The sequence below is a fragment of the Capricornis sumatraensis genome, chromosome 3, assembly GCF_032405125.1.
Source record: "Capricornis sumatraensis isolate serow.1 chromosome 3, serow.2, whole genome shotgun sequence".
Taxonomy (NCBI): Eukaryota; Metazoa; Chordata; class Mammalia; order Artiodactyla; family Bovidae; genus Capricornis; species Capricornis sumatraensis.
Window position 1 is genome coordinate 67,219,060 of NC_091071.1, and position 15,874 is coordinate 67,234,933.

The following is a 15,874-nucleotide window of genomic DNA, read 5'->3' on the forward strand; positions in this document are numbered from 1 at the left end:
TAGCCTCTTTCTTGGCAATTAGATCCAGTGTGTAATAGGCAGAGATGTCTCTTGGCAAAACATACACAGATAAAATTGACGATTTCTCCTACCCCGGATGACATCAAGGTATCATGGATGCCAAAGAGCAAAGGTGTGTTAACCTAGCCAGAAAGTGAAATGAGATTTTAAATGAATGGTCCAAGAAAAAAGATACTTCACTGAGATTCACTATTTTAAAAATGTTGGCAATTATTGCTGGGCTTTTTCAGATATTTCACTTGCTACCAAGACGATTAAATAATGTTTGTGCAACAAAATGATTATGTGACTGAATTTTTTTTTTAAAGGATTCTGTCCTTTTGAATATATACACTATATGTTAAATGAAATATACTTGTCTGTTTCAGTGCCACTGGCCAGAATGAAAGCTCTCCTATCTGTGAGGTGAATTTCCAAGATTCCTGTTTAAAATGCCTGTTTCCAGGGTACGTAAAAGTGGAAGACAGTTTGGAAACCAGGGGCAAAGGGCGATGAGAACGAGGTGGCTCAGACTGAATCTAAGAGCTGAACGTGTGTGAGAGAAAATCCTCCTCCAGCCTCGGAGGGGGTGTCTCCCCCAATACCAGCTCCCTCCCCCCGGGCTCGCGGGGCGGGCCTGGTTTGCTCAGTAGCAGCAGCGGCCGCAGCAGCAGCCCCGGGGCTGAGCGGCAGCGGCCTCCCGGCAGCGAAGGGAAGCGGCGGCTCGGAGAGCGAGAGGCCCTGGGGAGATCCGGCTACTGCCAGGATGGAGGAAGCGCCGAGTGGAGCCCGAGCCTTCGGGGACGGGATCTCCAACCCAGCTCAGCTCCCCCACGGCTTGCCGGGGCGTGCTCCGAGAGCCTACAAGGTGGAAGAGGCCTGCGTTTTGCCCTGGCAGCGGCAGCCGACGAACGAGGCGGGCACAGCGGGGTAACAGGCTAGCTTTGGCCGCTCTCGGGAACCTACGCCGCCACGGCCGCTCATTGTCTCTCCCCTTCCACCCGAGGGGCAAACAGGAAGCGTGCCGCCAGGCAGAGTGACGGACGGGCGTCTGGGCCAATGAGAGCTGGCGACGAAGAGCGTGATGGCAAATGAGCGCGGAGAAGAGGGGCGGAACTTCCGGGCGGGCTGTCACCCTCTTCCCCCCTTTTGGGCTGGAGGCTCCACCTTTTGTGTTTCCCGCACAGTCAATCAAAATAGGAAAAAAAAATCCCCGGACCGCTCCGGCCGTGTCCGCCGCCGCTTCCCGCATCCTCTCCCGCCGCCGCTGCCTTCGCTCCTCACCATGTGTAAGGCGGCGGGGAGCCCCGCCTGAGGTGCTCTATAACACACTATGACCGGTACGTAAAACCGAGAGAGAGCAACCCTTGCTGCTGCCGTCGCCGCCGCCGCCGCCGACAACAGCCAGCCGGGGGCTGCCTCTGCCGGCTCCCGGCCCTCTGTGTGCGACGGAGTGTCTGTGAGAGGCAGAAAGCCGCAATCCCCTCCGCCTTCCTCCCCTCCCCGCCAGCTACCGTCCACCCTTCAAGCCCCAGCAACGCAGTGTCCCTGCCGGGCCCGGGGCGGGCGGCCCGGTCCGCCGGGAGCGCATCCCCCTGTGTGCGGGCGCGGGCGGCGGTCGGGCGGGCGTGTGAGTGACTGACGGTGCGAGAGGAGCGAGCGCGAGTGAGAGCGAGCGGCGCGAAGGGAAAGGGGAGGAGAGGAGAGGAGAGGGGGCAGGGGCAGCGCGGGGAGGAGGAGGAGGAGGGAAAGAGGAGGAGGAGGAGGGTTACAGGCAGCGGCGGGCGGGGGCAGCAGCAGGAGGGGAGGAGGGAGCCGCCGCCGCCGCCGCCGCCGCCGCCGGGGGGCGGGTGGGGGAGGGGAAGGGGACTCGGTCCGGGCTTTCGGAGTAATTTCGCCTCGGCCCGCGGGCCCCCTCCCTCTCCTCCACCCGCCTTCCTCCCCACCCCCACCCCCCCGCGCTGTGCCTGCAGCTCCCGAAAAGCCCGTGAAACAAGAGGAAATGGCTGCCTTGGACGTGGACAGCGGCGGCGGCGGCGGCGGCCACGGCGAGTATCTGCAGCAGCAGCAGCAGCAGCACGGAAACGGCGCGGTGGCGGCGGCGGCGGCGGCGGCCCAGGTGAGGAGCGGCTTAGCCCCGGCCCGGCTCCCCCCCTCGCGCCGCTTTCTCCTCCCCTCGCCTCTCCCCTCCCTCCGCGCCTCTCTCCTCCCCTCCCCCCGCCCCGGGAGCTGCCCGCCCGAGGCGCCAACGCTCCGACCCCGCCCGCGCTCCCCCGCCCGCCGCCTTTTTGTGTGCGAGAGTGAGTGTGTGTGTGCGTGCTTGTGAGAGAGTGCGCCCTCCCGGGGGTGGGTTCCGGGCGGAAGGGGGAGGCCCGGCGCGCAGTCCGCCGCCCGCCTTCCCGCGGCCGGTGCGGCCGGTGTGCGTGCGAGCGGGAGGGCGAGGAGGAGGAGAGCGCGGGCTGGCGCTCGCCCGGGCGCTGCCTGCGAGGCCAGAGGCGCACTTCCTGTGCGAGCGGCGGCCCGGCCCTAACCGCCACCCCCTCCCCTGTCTCCCTCTCTGAACCCGCCCATCGGGGGTAGGACACTCAGCCGTCACCGCTCGCTCTGCTGGCCGCTACCTGCAGCAAGATAGGGCCGCCATCGCCGGGCGACGACGAGGAGGAGGCGGCCGCCGCAGCAGGGGCCCCCGCCGCCGCCGCCGGAGCGGTAAGTCTCGCGCGCGCGGCCCGCCCCCGCCGAGGCCCAGCGCCCGCCATCCCGGGCCCGCGGCGCGCCCGCCCGCCCTCCAGGCCTCCCAGGCGCCCGCGCCTGCCGCGAGACGGACGGCCGCGCGGCCGGGGCACCCTTTCCTGCTCTTTGGCGTGCTTGGTTTGGATCAGAAGCCAGCCCAGGCTTTCTCTAAATTGTCACTGCAGCACCTCCATCCACATTCACTACAAAATGAAGTCTGAGAGGGTGGGGGTAGAGGCCTCCAAAATGGATGTTTGAGCAATTCATATCAGTGCTGAAAACTCCTTCGCCGAACGCTACAAAAATTTCAAGCACAGCCTATCGGCCATAGATAGTATCAACTACAGAGCCAGTGTCTTTAGCTTCTAGTGTTTTTTGGACTTGGAGCTTTTTTTTTGCTGGGAGTTACTAGATCTTACTGACTTAAATGTTAAAAAAATTTTTTTTTAAAGGAATGAAGGTTTACTCTTGTATACAGGAACGAACACCTTTTGAGTGCTTTTTTAATGGCCGTTCCAAATGATCGAATTTTAGTTTTTGCAGGCTAAATTTGCAGTAATTGTTCTTAAGTGGAGTTTAAGTGATCGTTGGAATCGGTGAAGTTATTTAGATAATATTTTGGTTTTTTAAGTTAAATAAGAAAAAACAGAAGTATGTGTAAGGGATTATATTTACATGAATACTAATGCACCCATGCTTATAGTTGAATTTGTTTGGCAAAGCTATATTTTCATTTATTGTGGTTGCTAGTCTGATGGAATGTGGTGGGATTCTTTTTGGGTTTTTAGTTTGTCTGGGGCAGGGGGAGGAGCTGGTCAGAGTTGGAGGAGGGCTTAATACAAATTAGCTATAAACAGTTTTTTAAGATTATTGTGAAGTTTACATTCGTTTGAATCTTTGTTGTTGCATTAGTTTAACATGTAGATGTGTTCACTTGTTAAAATAATTGAAACCGCTTATATTGTGTGTTTGTTTAATGTGGATTATAGGAATTGGTCTGTGTTTAATACTTTGAATTGTCACTGTAGATGAAAAAGTTTGTTGTAGTGTGCAGGAAATTCTTAGTATTCCACGACATTAAACGTGAAGCTGTTGTTCAGCTGAATAATTATTGTTAAATATTGTATTTGTAATTTTAATGCTTGAAATTACAGTGTAGAGGGATGTGAATAGATTTACTGACTTAAAAGTATGATTTTAGGTTTTGTTCTTTTGTAACCAGGTTGAAATGTAAAGGCGTAAAATTGTGTATATGAGGTGCATTGTTACTTTTAAACAAATTTATGAATTGGTAAACCTCTTTTATGAACTATGTCCCTTTAGGCCCACAGTGCCAAAAAAAAAAAAAAGTTAAAAAACACTACATGAGTAAAATTGCAAGGCAGATTGCTTCTACTTATCTTTTTAAGTATTTCAAATAAGAACAAAAAACTTTTTGTAACTGGAACTTAACCAAGTTTAGGTATCAGCTCAGTGATTGAGGGGGGAGAGAAGTGAAGGAGGAAGTTAGGAGCAGAATATATGTGTGTGTGTGTGTGTGTGTGTATATATATATGTATATATATATGTATATAAGTCTAACAGGAGGAGTAGAACACTGTCTCCTGCTTTAGCCTCCTGTGGCCTTAGACTTGTAGGGAAGTTGTTTCCCTGCCTCTTCAGCTCCTCCTCTGAACTACCAAATCTCTACTGACATCACATTTCCCGCCAGATGAACATGAACCACAATCACTCTAAACACTTTTTCTTTGTATGTTTGACATCTGTGCATAAAATTTTTCACTGAGTAAAAATTAGTATGACTGTCTTGAGTGTGTTTGCCTTAGCAAACGGGAAAACTATTTTTCCAGTTCAAAAATGAATTTTGGATATGGACATCTCAGTAGATAAGAGAAGTTTTAAGTGATTTCATAGTTTTCCCCACTTTAAAAATGTGCTTGGATATTGTGACTTCCCTCAAATTACTAGGAATTATGAGAGATTTACGGAGAGCTTTTTTAAGTGTGCTCTCTAAAAATTTTATTTTGGGTTTATTTCGTATTTATAGAAAAGTTGCAAAGACAGAACTGAAAGTTACCTTTTATCCTTCACCCAGCTTCCTCTAATAATTAATATAACTAACCATGGTTCATTTGTCAAAACTAGAAAATTAACGTTGGTAATGTTATTAATTATAGACTTTTTTCTGATATCACTCCATTTTCTGTTCTAGGATCCAATTCAGGATACCACATTTCGTATAGTATTACTGTGTTTAAGGTCAAGTTTGAAATATACAACTTTCTACTTTAAACTTTTTAAAATGCAACTTTATACTAGTTTGATATTTTAGGATTAAAGGGGCGTTGAAAAGCCAATAGCTGAACTACAGATTTGTTTTACATATTTTCAGTTTAGAATTTGTTATGATTTGTGTTCATTCTGGATCCTGGCCAAGAACTTTTGGCACCCTCAGTATAGTGCTGAATAGGTCTAATCACAAAGCAGTCTCACCTGTAATGTCCCACAGCATAGACTCTCAAAATTGATTTGATGGCAAGATTTTTATGTTTTATTATTTAAAGTTGTGTAGTGTTAGTAATCAAGAAATAGAAAAGGATGAATTTTATGAGGTATTAACTCATCCAGTTTACATTTGTGTGAACCTGTGAATTACTCATTTGCTCATTTGTTCTTTAGTATTAATAAGCTGTATAAGTAAGTGTTAGGAAAGACATTGCCTAAATTTTAGTTTAACTTGCAACGTTTCATTTATTACATAAATGTTCGTGAAATACAAAGTGAATAATAACATATAAAAAAGGTTATTTTGACTGTTACTTCAAATAAGACTTATACTGTCATTGTAAGGAATTCATTGGGTAATCGATTTTATATTTGTAGTCTTGGTTCTTTACTGTTCCCTTTGAAGATTTTAAGAAACTTCAGTACTTGCTCTAGAATGGTTCTTGTTTGTTTCCACCTTAGCTTCACACTTGTTTCCAGTTACTCTCTTCTTGCCTATTTCTGGCTTTTGTAAAGCCATTTGTGGGAACTGAGGGGTTATTAATCCTTTTCAAATGGGATGTAATAAGTATGAATTTTTCCTTTTTTCCTTTACACAGTTATTACCTGAGAAGATAAACCCTTGGATTTCCCCCTTCTCCACCATCCCCCCATTTTATGCCTGGTTGCAGTGGAGAATGCCCTTGTAATGAATCTGCTGTAGTAATGTCCCAGGGCTGCTCTTGGTTGTGGTCTTTTAACCGTGTGATTATGTGTTTGTATACAGAGGGAAACTTGGACTACCTTCAATTACACCGTTTTAAATAATGCCAGTGTCCATGTTAATTGGTGTTTTGTCAGTAAGAATGTCAGAATTACTGAGAGAAGCACGAGTTTTCTCTTAGGATGTGAGCTTAATGTGGAGGGTTATCTTGACCCCAGAACTCTTGCCTGGCTTGTGTGTGTTTATGTCTCTGTCTACTGTTTTGAGTAGCCTAACATCAGACATTCTCACAACTTTTTTTTTTGGTCTCAGATGTTCTAGTGTATTTATTTTGCTGTTATACTACTGATGAAATTTCTGTTAAAAATGAATCATCTTTGTAGGGTTTGTGGTTTTGAAACATTTGGGGCATATTCTTTGTGGAGTTGATTTAAAACTGGTATAGAGTTTTTCATTGGAGACACTAATATCTCAAGATCAGTTTTATTGATCCATTTTTTCCTATCATTTTCTTTGCAATTATGTTCAAGTAAAATATTTTTATTTACTTAAAAAATATTTATTGATCTTTCTGCTAGGCACAGTTGGATGTTTTTCAAATCTGTCCCATAATCGTAGTCATCCTAAGGGTACTTTAGGATTATATAGTGCTTTACAGTTTATAAAGCTTAACACTTTCTTTAGACTCTTACGACTCTGCAAGGTAATATTTTTCCCATAAGGAAATTGAGTCCTGATCTAAATCACCTATAATTCTAGGTGATTGTAGAATAGCTAGGGCTAGAACCCCGTTTTGAAATTTTTCTTTCCTAGTGCAATATACTCCTTCCGTCTAAGCATTTGATGTCTTAGCTTAAATCATGAAAGTCTAGTATTTTTCTGTTTCCGTGTTCATAAATATTTTTTACATATGTTTTAACCTTAGGTTTACTCAAAAGTTCAGATACATCATTTTCCTTGGTTTGGGGACTTCCCTTTAATTAATGGCCTGCGTTGTTGGGAAAAGTACTGTAGTTAGTTTCTGGAGAAGGGGGTGATTGCATAGTATGTCATCTGAATAGTTGTGTTTATTTTCAAGGAATTTCTTGAACTAGGAAGCTGTTCACTGATGGTTTAATACCTGTTCTTATAAAGATTTTGTTAAAAGAAATACTCGCCATAAATTTTAAGGATGAAAAGGGACAACATGCCAGTACAGTTGTCCCTCTTATTTGTGGGTTCTGAATCCTTGGAGGTCTGCCTGTTGTATCTCACTTTATGTAAGGGAATTGAGCATGGGGGATTTTGGTATCCACAGGGTCCTGGAACCAATCCCCTGTGGATACCTAGGGTTAGCAGTATTGTAAAATTAACTTATATGTGAGGTATCTTCTTTGATGTAAGTTGAAAAATGGTATATATAATGCTGGTCAGAAAAAATTCAAGTTCGATTCCCCAAAGAATAACCTAAAGAAAATAAGAGTTGGATTTGAAACACCATACTTTAGATTTCGGTATGAATGTCTTTAGTTTAAAATGCCAAGAGACTAAAATGAAATGTAAATTGTTACTCTAATCCTGTGAAAGATGACTTAAGCTTGTAATTTCTATACCAGGTAGAATTTGAAGAATCATACATGACTTTAATGTCCACTGCTTCATTTCAACAATTTAAGTTTGATAGGTTTAAATGTTTGTGTTTAAAAGATAGACCATTATTCTTGTTCAAGCCTGGACATTTGTACCTGGTCCCATAGTTTCTGTGACTTTTTTGTCTTCAGCCTTTCAGTCTCCTTCACTCAGTCTTAGTTTACCTTTATAAAACACAGATCTGATTGTACCACTCACTCTTCTCAAAACCTTTTATAGCTTTCATTCACTATCTGTAGGATAAAGTCCAAGCTCCTAAGTATGATCTATGGAGCCGTTTACTACAGGACCTGCTAAAAATGTCTAGTCCTGTTCCCCATTATTTTGTTCTATGAATGAGTCTTTTCTGAATTCTCTCTTCAACTTCAAACTATACATTTTTTTAAAGTTTCTTTTTGTCTGTGAGTTAATTAGTTCTATACCTTAATGCCTATCTCTCTTCTTCCTAACTGCCTGCAGTGAAATCTTAAATTTTATTCACGATAACCTAAAAAATCTGTTCTGTGAAGTCTTGTCTTTTTTCATTTTTCTATTTCCCCAAAGTGTTTTGATCCTATGCATAGTGTACACCACTATTCACATAGTAGTATCATGTATGTGTATGTCTGGTTGGATAGATAGTGAATCACTTGAAGATAAAGATTGTATCTCATGGGCTTACTCATGGTTATTTCATCTTGGCAGATAAGCTCAAATATTTGGAATTGAGTCATTAAACTGTGGTTCCTCCATTGAAATATACATTTCATCTGTGTGTACACATGAAAATTAGGTAGTGAGTCTCTCTAAAAAATTGAAAGGTCTTCTGGTTCTATAATGTTTGTATTAAATTTTGTGGAATGGTTTATTTTGAGAGAATACTATTTGTCTTCACCTGTTTTTAACGGTCACAGACCCTCCCCCCTCCCCCGCCAGCCCCTTTGAGAATATGAAGAAACTCTAGATACTCTCTCTCCACTCCCAGCCCTGTCTTCCAATTGAACTTTCTCAAAAAGTTGATATGCTGTTTTAGAGGATTCAGAGATCCTTTGAACCCCAGGCATGGATTGTACATTGAGAATTCTGGGTTAGGTATGTTCATGTTCTCATTGTTTAGTGATGTGTGGAGTTACAGGAAATCACTTACAGATCTAGAAGGAAATGGGGTAGGGATGGCATTATTTTGATGGTGATTAAGTCATACAGGTCTCATTCCCTGTGTGTTTACCTTTGGTCTTAGTGAGAGATAAGTATGGTATAGAATTTAAGGGCATGGATTCTGGAGTTAGACTGACTTAGTTTTAAATCCTATTTTGGACATTTGATAGCTGTCTGATTTTGTCTCAGTTTTGTCATCTGTGATATGGGGATAATCATACTACCTCATAGGATACTTGTAAGCAATAGATTATATAACAAATTCCTATCATGGTACTTGGCATATAAAAGAACAGTTCAGATGTTAGATGTTACTGTTACTATTCCCTTAGAAATTTTACCCTTTGACATCAGTTGGGTTTTATTGCTTTGTACTTTCCTACATTGATATTTTTCTAGTCTTGTCTAATCCACAATAGAAATAATACTTGAAATTCTAGCAGATAACAGAATTGCAAAATATAATGGCTAGTATCCTACGCAAACTTAAAGAGAAATAGTAGGTGAAGTGTCAATCCTCCAGCTTTTAGATTCTAGAAAAACCTTTTAGATGGACTTACTTTGCAGTGTGGTCACAGGGCAATAACCTTTTCTCATTAAAAATTTTTAAGGTCTCATATATTTTTTTAGTAGTTCATGCAAAAGTAAAGAATTTGATGACTCACTGAAGGAATCACCCACATCCTGTGTTTACTCTGGAGTACCTTACTACATGCCATGAAAGAGTAGCTTTAATTGTTTGATTTAAAGTTGATAGCAGTAATATACAAATCTTATTTCTGATTCTAGGAACTGATGACAGTGCTCATATATGTTTCTTTTTTGTACACAAATATGATGCACCTGATTTAGTGATACGTTTTTAGTGGGTTTTATGCTTTTTGAACTCTCTTCCATGTTTGAGGTATATTTGGTTTGAGCCGTTCATAATCTTTTCTACCTATTTCTACTTTTATTTTTAACTGTATAGCATCAGAGAGATCATAGATGAGGGATTGGAAAAAAGTTTGTAGTCATAAAATAAAGAATATTCTAATTGAACTTTTTTCCTTCTCAAATAGCCGGGGTTATCTTAGGAGTAACTAGCAAAAATTGAAAATGATAATTATCGTAGTTTATATAGTACTTCTGTATTTGAGCTCTGTTGTGTTACTAAGAGAACTTTTCAGGTGATAAGGGTTTTTATCATTTTTAAAGTTTTTTGAGAATTGGATTAAGTATACTACAAATACATATCACATAACATTTTCTGTTTTCTTCATCCAGACAGGTGATTTGGCTTCTGCACAGTTAGGAGGAGCACCAAACCGATGGGAGGTTTTGTCAGCCACACCTACAACTATAAAAGATGAAGCTGGCAATCTAGTGCAGATTCCAAGTGCTGCTACTTCCAGTGGGCAGTATGTCCTTCCCCTTCAGAATTTGCAGAATCAGCAAATATTTTCAGTTGCACCAGGATCAGATTCATCAAATGGTACAGTGTCCAATGTTCAGTATCAAGTAATACCACAGATTCAGTCATCAGATGGCCAGCAGGTTCAGATTGGTTTCACAGGCTCTTCAGATAATGGGGGTATAAATCAAGAAAGTGGTCAAATTCAGATCATTCCTGGCTCTAATCAAACCTTGCTTGCCTCTGGAACACCTCCTGCTAATATCCAGAATCTCATACCACAGACTGGTCAAGTCCAGGTTCAGGGAGTTGCAATTGGTGGTTCATCTTTTCCTGGCCAAACCCAAGTAGTTGCTAATGTGCCTCTTGGTCTTCCAGGAAATATTACCTTTGTACCAATCAATAGTGTCGATCTAGATTCTTTGGGACTCTCGGGCAGTTCTCAGACAATGACTGCAGGCATTAATGCTGATGGACATTTGATAAACACAGGACAAGCTATGGATAGTTCAGACAATTCAGAAAGGACTGGTGAGCGGGTTTCTCCTGATATTAATGAGACTAATACTGATACAGATTTATTTGTGCCAACATCTTCTTCATCACAGTTGCCTGTTACTATAGATAGTACAGGTATATTACAACAAAATACCAATAGCTTGACTACTACTAGTGGGCAAGTCCATTCTTCAGATCTTCAGGGAAATTATATCCAGTCGCCTGTTTCTGAAGAGACACAGGCTCAGAATATTCAGGTTTCTACAGCACAGCCTGTTGTACAGCATCTACAACTTCAAGAGTCTCAGCAGCCAACCAGTCAAGCCCAAATTGTGCAAGGTATTACACCACAGACAATCCATGGTGTGCAAGCCAGTGGTCAGAATATAACACAACAGGCTTTGCAAAATCTTCAGTTGCAGCTGAATCCTGGAACCTTTTTAATTCAGGCACAGACAGTGACCCCTTCTGGACAGATAACTTGGCAAACGTTTCAAGTACAAGGGGTTCAGAACTTGCAGAATTTGCAAATACAGAATACTGCTGCCCAACAGATAACTTTGACGCCTGTTCAGACACTCACGCTTGGTCAAGTTGCAGCAGGTGGAGCCTTGTCTTCAACTCCAGTTAGTCTAAGCACTGGTCAGTTGCCAAATCTACAGACAGTTACAGTAAACTCAATAGATTCTACTGGTATACAGCTACACCCAGGAGAGAATGCGGACAGTCCTGCAGGTGAGTCTTCTAAGTCATGTTATGCCATAGATAAGTTCACCAATGTGTTAATATGTAGGGAAATTTTTTCCTCTAAGTGTTTATCAGAATCTGGCTATCTTTAAAGATGATGATACATTTCCCTGTGTCTGTATAAAAAATCAACATCAAAATGTGTTCTGAATTGTTCTTCATTGAAAGATGATAGTTTTTGTAAGTCAAGGATTTATTTCTCTGTTATGCCAGTTACATTTGTTTCTTGTCACTCTGTTTTATGTATTTTCTTAACATCTGATTGGTACTCTGAAGCATCACAGAATTTTTATTTGTCAGGTAAGGTGTCTTGGCTGTCTTTGGTGTGATGTCAATTATATGTTTTATGCTTTTTATTTGGTTGGGCAATCAGACTGGCACAGTGAAACTATGGTACTGGGAGTAGGTAGTGTTCATGCCGTCTTACTCACTAGCTAGCTGGGTGGTTGTGGCTAGGTTACTTTTACTCGTACAAACTCAGGTTTCTCAGCATGTAGAATGTGCTTGTTGGACTATGTAACTGTGTCTAGGGTACCTTGTAGACCTAAAACTCTTTGATTCTGTGATAATTTATTCTTACAAGTGTGAAGTAGTTCCTAAACATAGGTGTGCTAGGTATGTTATAATTGATAGTAGGGGTAGAAATTTCAGAAGTGACCTCTTGTCTTATAAGAATGAAATAATACAATTTGAAAAGAGACAGTGTAATCATTACTTTAATAATGTTATTTACTTAGTATTTTATTGAATGTTTTGTTGTGTACTAAGTTCTTACTCTTATTTTGTTGTTTTGACCCTTTCAAACTCAAGCTGGGAACTTGGATTTAATTTACTGAATTAATGGTATTACCCTCTTTCTTTAGAGAAATTTGTGATATGTACACAGAAAATTATGTTTCCCAGGTGACTCAGTTGTTAAGAATTCACCTGCCAATGCAGGAGACCTGGGTTTGATCCCTGGTTTGGGAAGATCCCCTGGAGGAGGAAATGGCAACCCACTCCAGTATTCTTGCCTGGAGAATCCCACAGACAGAGGATCCTGATAGGCATCAGGTCACAAAGAGTTGGACGCAACTGAGCACACACATGCACACGGAAAATTGGCATTGTCCTGAAGTCTTGATGTGTTCTTAGGAAGCTTTTAATTGCATTTGAGCCTTCTGAAGCGGTGCTTTAAAGCTGCATTCTCAAAGTATGGTCTGTGGACCACTGAGGATTCCTGAGACCCTCTCAGAGGTCCTTGATGTTAAACTGTTTTTCATAATAATAGTAAAATTACTTGCCTTCTTTGTTGTGTTGACATTTTCACTGATAGTTGCTAAAACTGTTTTGTCTTAGCACAAATCAAAGCTGTGATGATAAACTGTAATAGTAAGCAGTATTCTTTATGACCATCCACTTGGAGTTAACGAAAAATGCTAGTTTCACTGAACAATAACCTTGATGAACACATCAAGAGAGTTATTTTCACTAAGTCTTGACCCTTGAATGCTGCATGGCCTTTTTAAAATAATAGCTTTATTGAAATATAATTCACATATTATAAAAGTCACTCTTTAAAGTATGCAATTTAGTAGTTTCTAATACAGGGACAGACTTGTCCAGCCATCACCAGTGTATAATTTTAGAGCATTTTCACCACCACCCCCAAATCCCTTCCCATTAGTAGTCACTCCACATTCTCCCATTCCCTGATCCCCCAGGAACCACTAATCTGCTTTCTGTCTCTTTGGATTTGCCAGTTCTATCTTACCAGTCGAATCATACGATACGTGGCTTTCTGTTTCTGACTTTCTGCATATTTTCAGGCTTCATCTTTGTTGTAGTCTTTACCAATACTTTGTTCATTTTTGTGGTTGAATAATAAATATTCCATTGTAGGGATATACCACATTTTGTTCACTTATCCACTGATTGACGGTATGTCCATTTTTTAGCTATCGAGAGAATGCTGCTATGAACATTGTGTACAGTTGTTTGATGTGGACATATGTTTGTTTCTTTTGGGTATATACTTAGGAGTGGAATTGCTAGATTGTATGTTTAACATTTTGAAGAACTACCAAAATGTTTTTCCAAAGTGACTGTATCATTTTACATTCTCACCAACAAAAGGGTTCCAGTTTTTCTGCATCCCCACCAACACATCATTGGCCTCCTTTCTGATTTTAGACAATGGGTGTGGAGTGGTATCTCATTGTGTTTCTGGTTCGTAGTTCCTGCTGCATGTTTTTGTAATATTCTTTGTGATAAAATGGGAACTGTACTTTAATAAAGCACATACCAAAATAAGATGATTATATTTTAAAAAACGTATATATTGTTTTCACTTGAGCAGTCGTGTGAGTTGCAAGCTGAACTAGATGCTGTTCTCAGGAAACACAATACTTGAAAGACTGACAAACTGATTATTGAGTGATTCATGTATTTAAGTGACAGATATTTTCTAAAAAAATAAGTGAGCTTGTCCTTCAAAGGAAAAAAAGACCTATTTGCTTCCAATGATAAAATTTGGACTTTCCAGTGAAAATAAGAATTTAAGAGAACTACTGTGAACTTGATAATGTATTAATAATTCGATTCTTTTCTGATGAGATGGACAGTGTTATATTAATAAACAGGATTTTTTTGAATATTGTATTGTAATGAAATATATTTGCAAGATCTTTATGATAGTTCAGTGAACCAGTGGTTTTCAAATGACCAACTTATGTTACAAATCATGCATCGGTGAAAGATAGACTAACAAGAAGCATATGGAAAGTTTATCAATATGTTTTCAGATTCTACACTGCAACTGACGTTTAAGAAACTATCACTAGTCAGATTTGGTATAGTATCAAAGAATACGCACGTTTGGCTGAAAAACTGTCGGATTACTTCTTCCTTTTCCAGCCATGTATCTTGATATCCTTCATATGCTTCAGCCGAAACCCCATACAGCTGCAGACTGCAGAAGAAAATATGAAACCCCAGTTGTCTTCTTTTAGCCTAGATGTTAAGGAGATTTGCAAAAATATGAAACATGGACTTTAATTAACTCCTCTATATGTTTTGGGAAAATAGTTGTTTTTCACAAAATAGTAATTTGTGTTATCATGTAATGGAGTTATTGTTTTCAAATGAATTGAAACATTAAAATTTTGTCTTTAATTTCTACTACAGTAAATATCAAAAAATGTATCATACATGAACAAAAGCTTTTTAGGGACCTTAGTAATATTTAAGAGTTTAGAAGGAGTCCTGAGACCAAAACGTTTGAAAATACTGGTAGAATGACAGACTACTGAAGACATAGTTTTTAAAACCAATTTTTAAAGCTTCCACAAAGTTAAAATTATAGAGATCTGTACGTGTTAGAAAAACACCTCTAGAGAATTTATTTGTGATTTTGTGAATTTATATTGGTCATGAAATTAGATTGATATAAAGCAGTAAGTGCTCAGTAATTTATTTCCAAAATAGTATCAAAAGAGCAACACTGTTTGAGTTAAATGCAAAATTGAATTTTTAAGATGGTGATTTAGTTGATTGAATGTTGGGCAAGGAAGAGTAAAATAAGCACTCCAGAAGGCCATTAAATTAGAATTTTCTCCCAATTTTAAAGGAATGAGAAAACAAAAGTTAAAGAGAATGAGAATGAAAATGCTGCATAGTATGCTGTAGCATATTTAAAAAGAAAAACCAAAAAATTGGAATTTTGGGATAATCTAGTAATAAAACTGTTCCTTGGTATACTGTCTTTTTAATTGACAGAAAACTTGTAAGAAACTTGTGTTTTCTTATGTGAATAATCGGTTTAAAAAAAAAACTGTTAGAACATAGTATGGCCAGATGAACTGCTTAAATCTTTGATATCATTGGTTTGCATTTTATTTTTGTTTAGTATGGAAACCATGAAACACGTCTCCCAAATAAAAGAAACCACACAGTTTGTTTTTTTTTTTTAAACCAGGGTTCTGGAATTTAATCATCATCTTTTTTTTTTTTTAAAGCTCCCCTTTAACAGAAATGACCTCTGTTCTGACCCGTTTTAAGATGTGAATCTGATTCAGGGCCCCTCCTCATGAGGGGTATGTTTAGTGCTCTTTACCCCTTAGAAACCAAACCCATTTTCCTTGCAACATAGAACTCGCTGGGCCCCAAGCTGCAACCTCAGTCATTCCTTTATTTCTATTTCTTGCCCACTGAGAAACGCATGCTGTTTTTGAAATTTAATTTTTACTCTGTCTACCATTTGCTATGTGTATGAAACTGAATGAAAAGAGACAAAGTATGAATTTACTTTTGGAAATTGCCTTTCTAACATCTTTTCTAGTCAGAAAATGTCTGCCAAATTAAGCCAAGGCTTAATCCAGTTTCCCAGATTTGAATCCTGTCAGATTTTGACTTACCCTTTAAGACTGAGTGTTACGTACGTTTTAAAATATTGTCAGAACTACACTGCTTGTACAGTTTCTTTAATTTTTCTTTTTTGGTAGAGTGAAAATGTCCATTAAGTGTTTATGTCAGGAATTATGTCCTATTTAATT

The 15,874-nt window shown here is 40.6% G+C and overlaps 1 protein-coding gene across 1 annotated transcript in view; it reads left to right on the top strand.

Annotated features, from left to right (window-relative positions):
• The first annotated feature begins 1,266 nt into the window (after nucleotides 1-1,266).
• SP3 (Sp3 transcription factor) overlaps nucleotides 1,267-15,874 on the top strand; it is a 55,522-nt gene continuing 40,914 nt past the window's right edge. Inside the window, exons 1-4 of the mRNA XM_068967489.1 lie at nucleotides 1,267-1,340; nucleotides 1,974-2,119; nucleotides 2,581-2,706; nucleotides 9,971-11,330. Of these exons, the coding sequence (XP_068823590.1) occupies nucleotides 1,334-1,340; nucleotides 1,974-2,119; nucleotides 2,581-2,706; nucleotides 9,971-11,330 (1,639 nt within the window). The 5' untranslated portion in view covers nucleotides 1,267-1,333. The remainder of the gene's footprint in view (nucleotides 1,341-1,973; nucleotides 2,120-2,580; nucleotides 2,707-9,970; nucleotides 11,331-15,874) is intronic.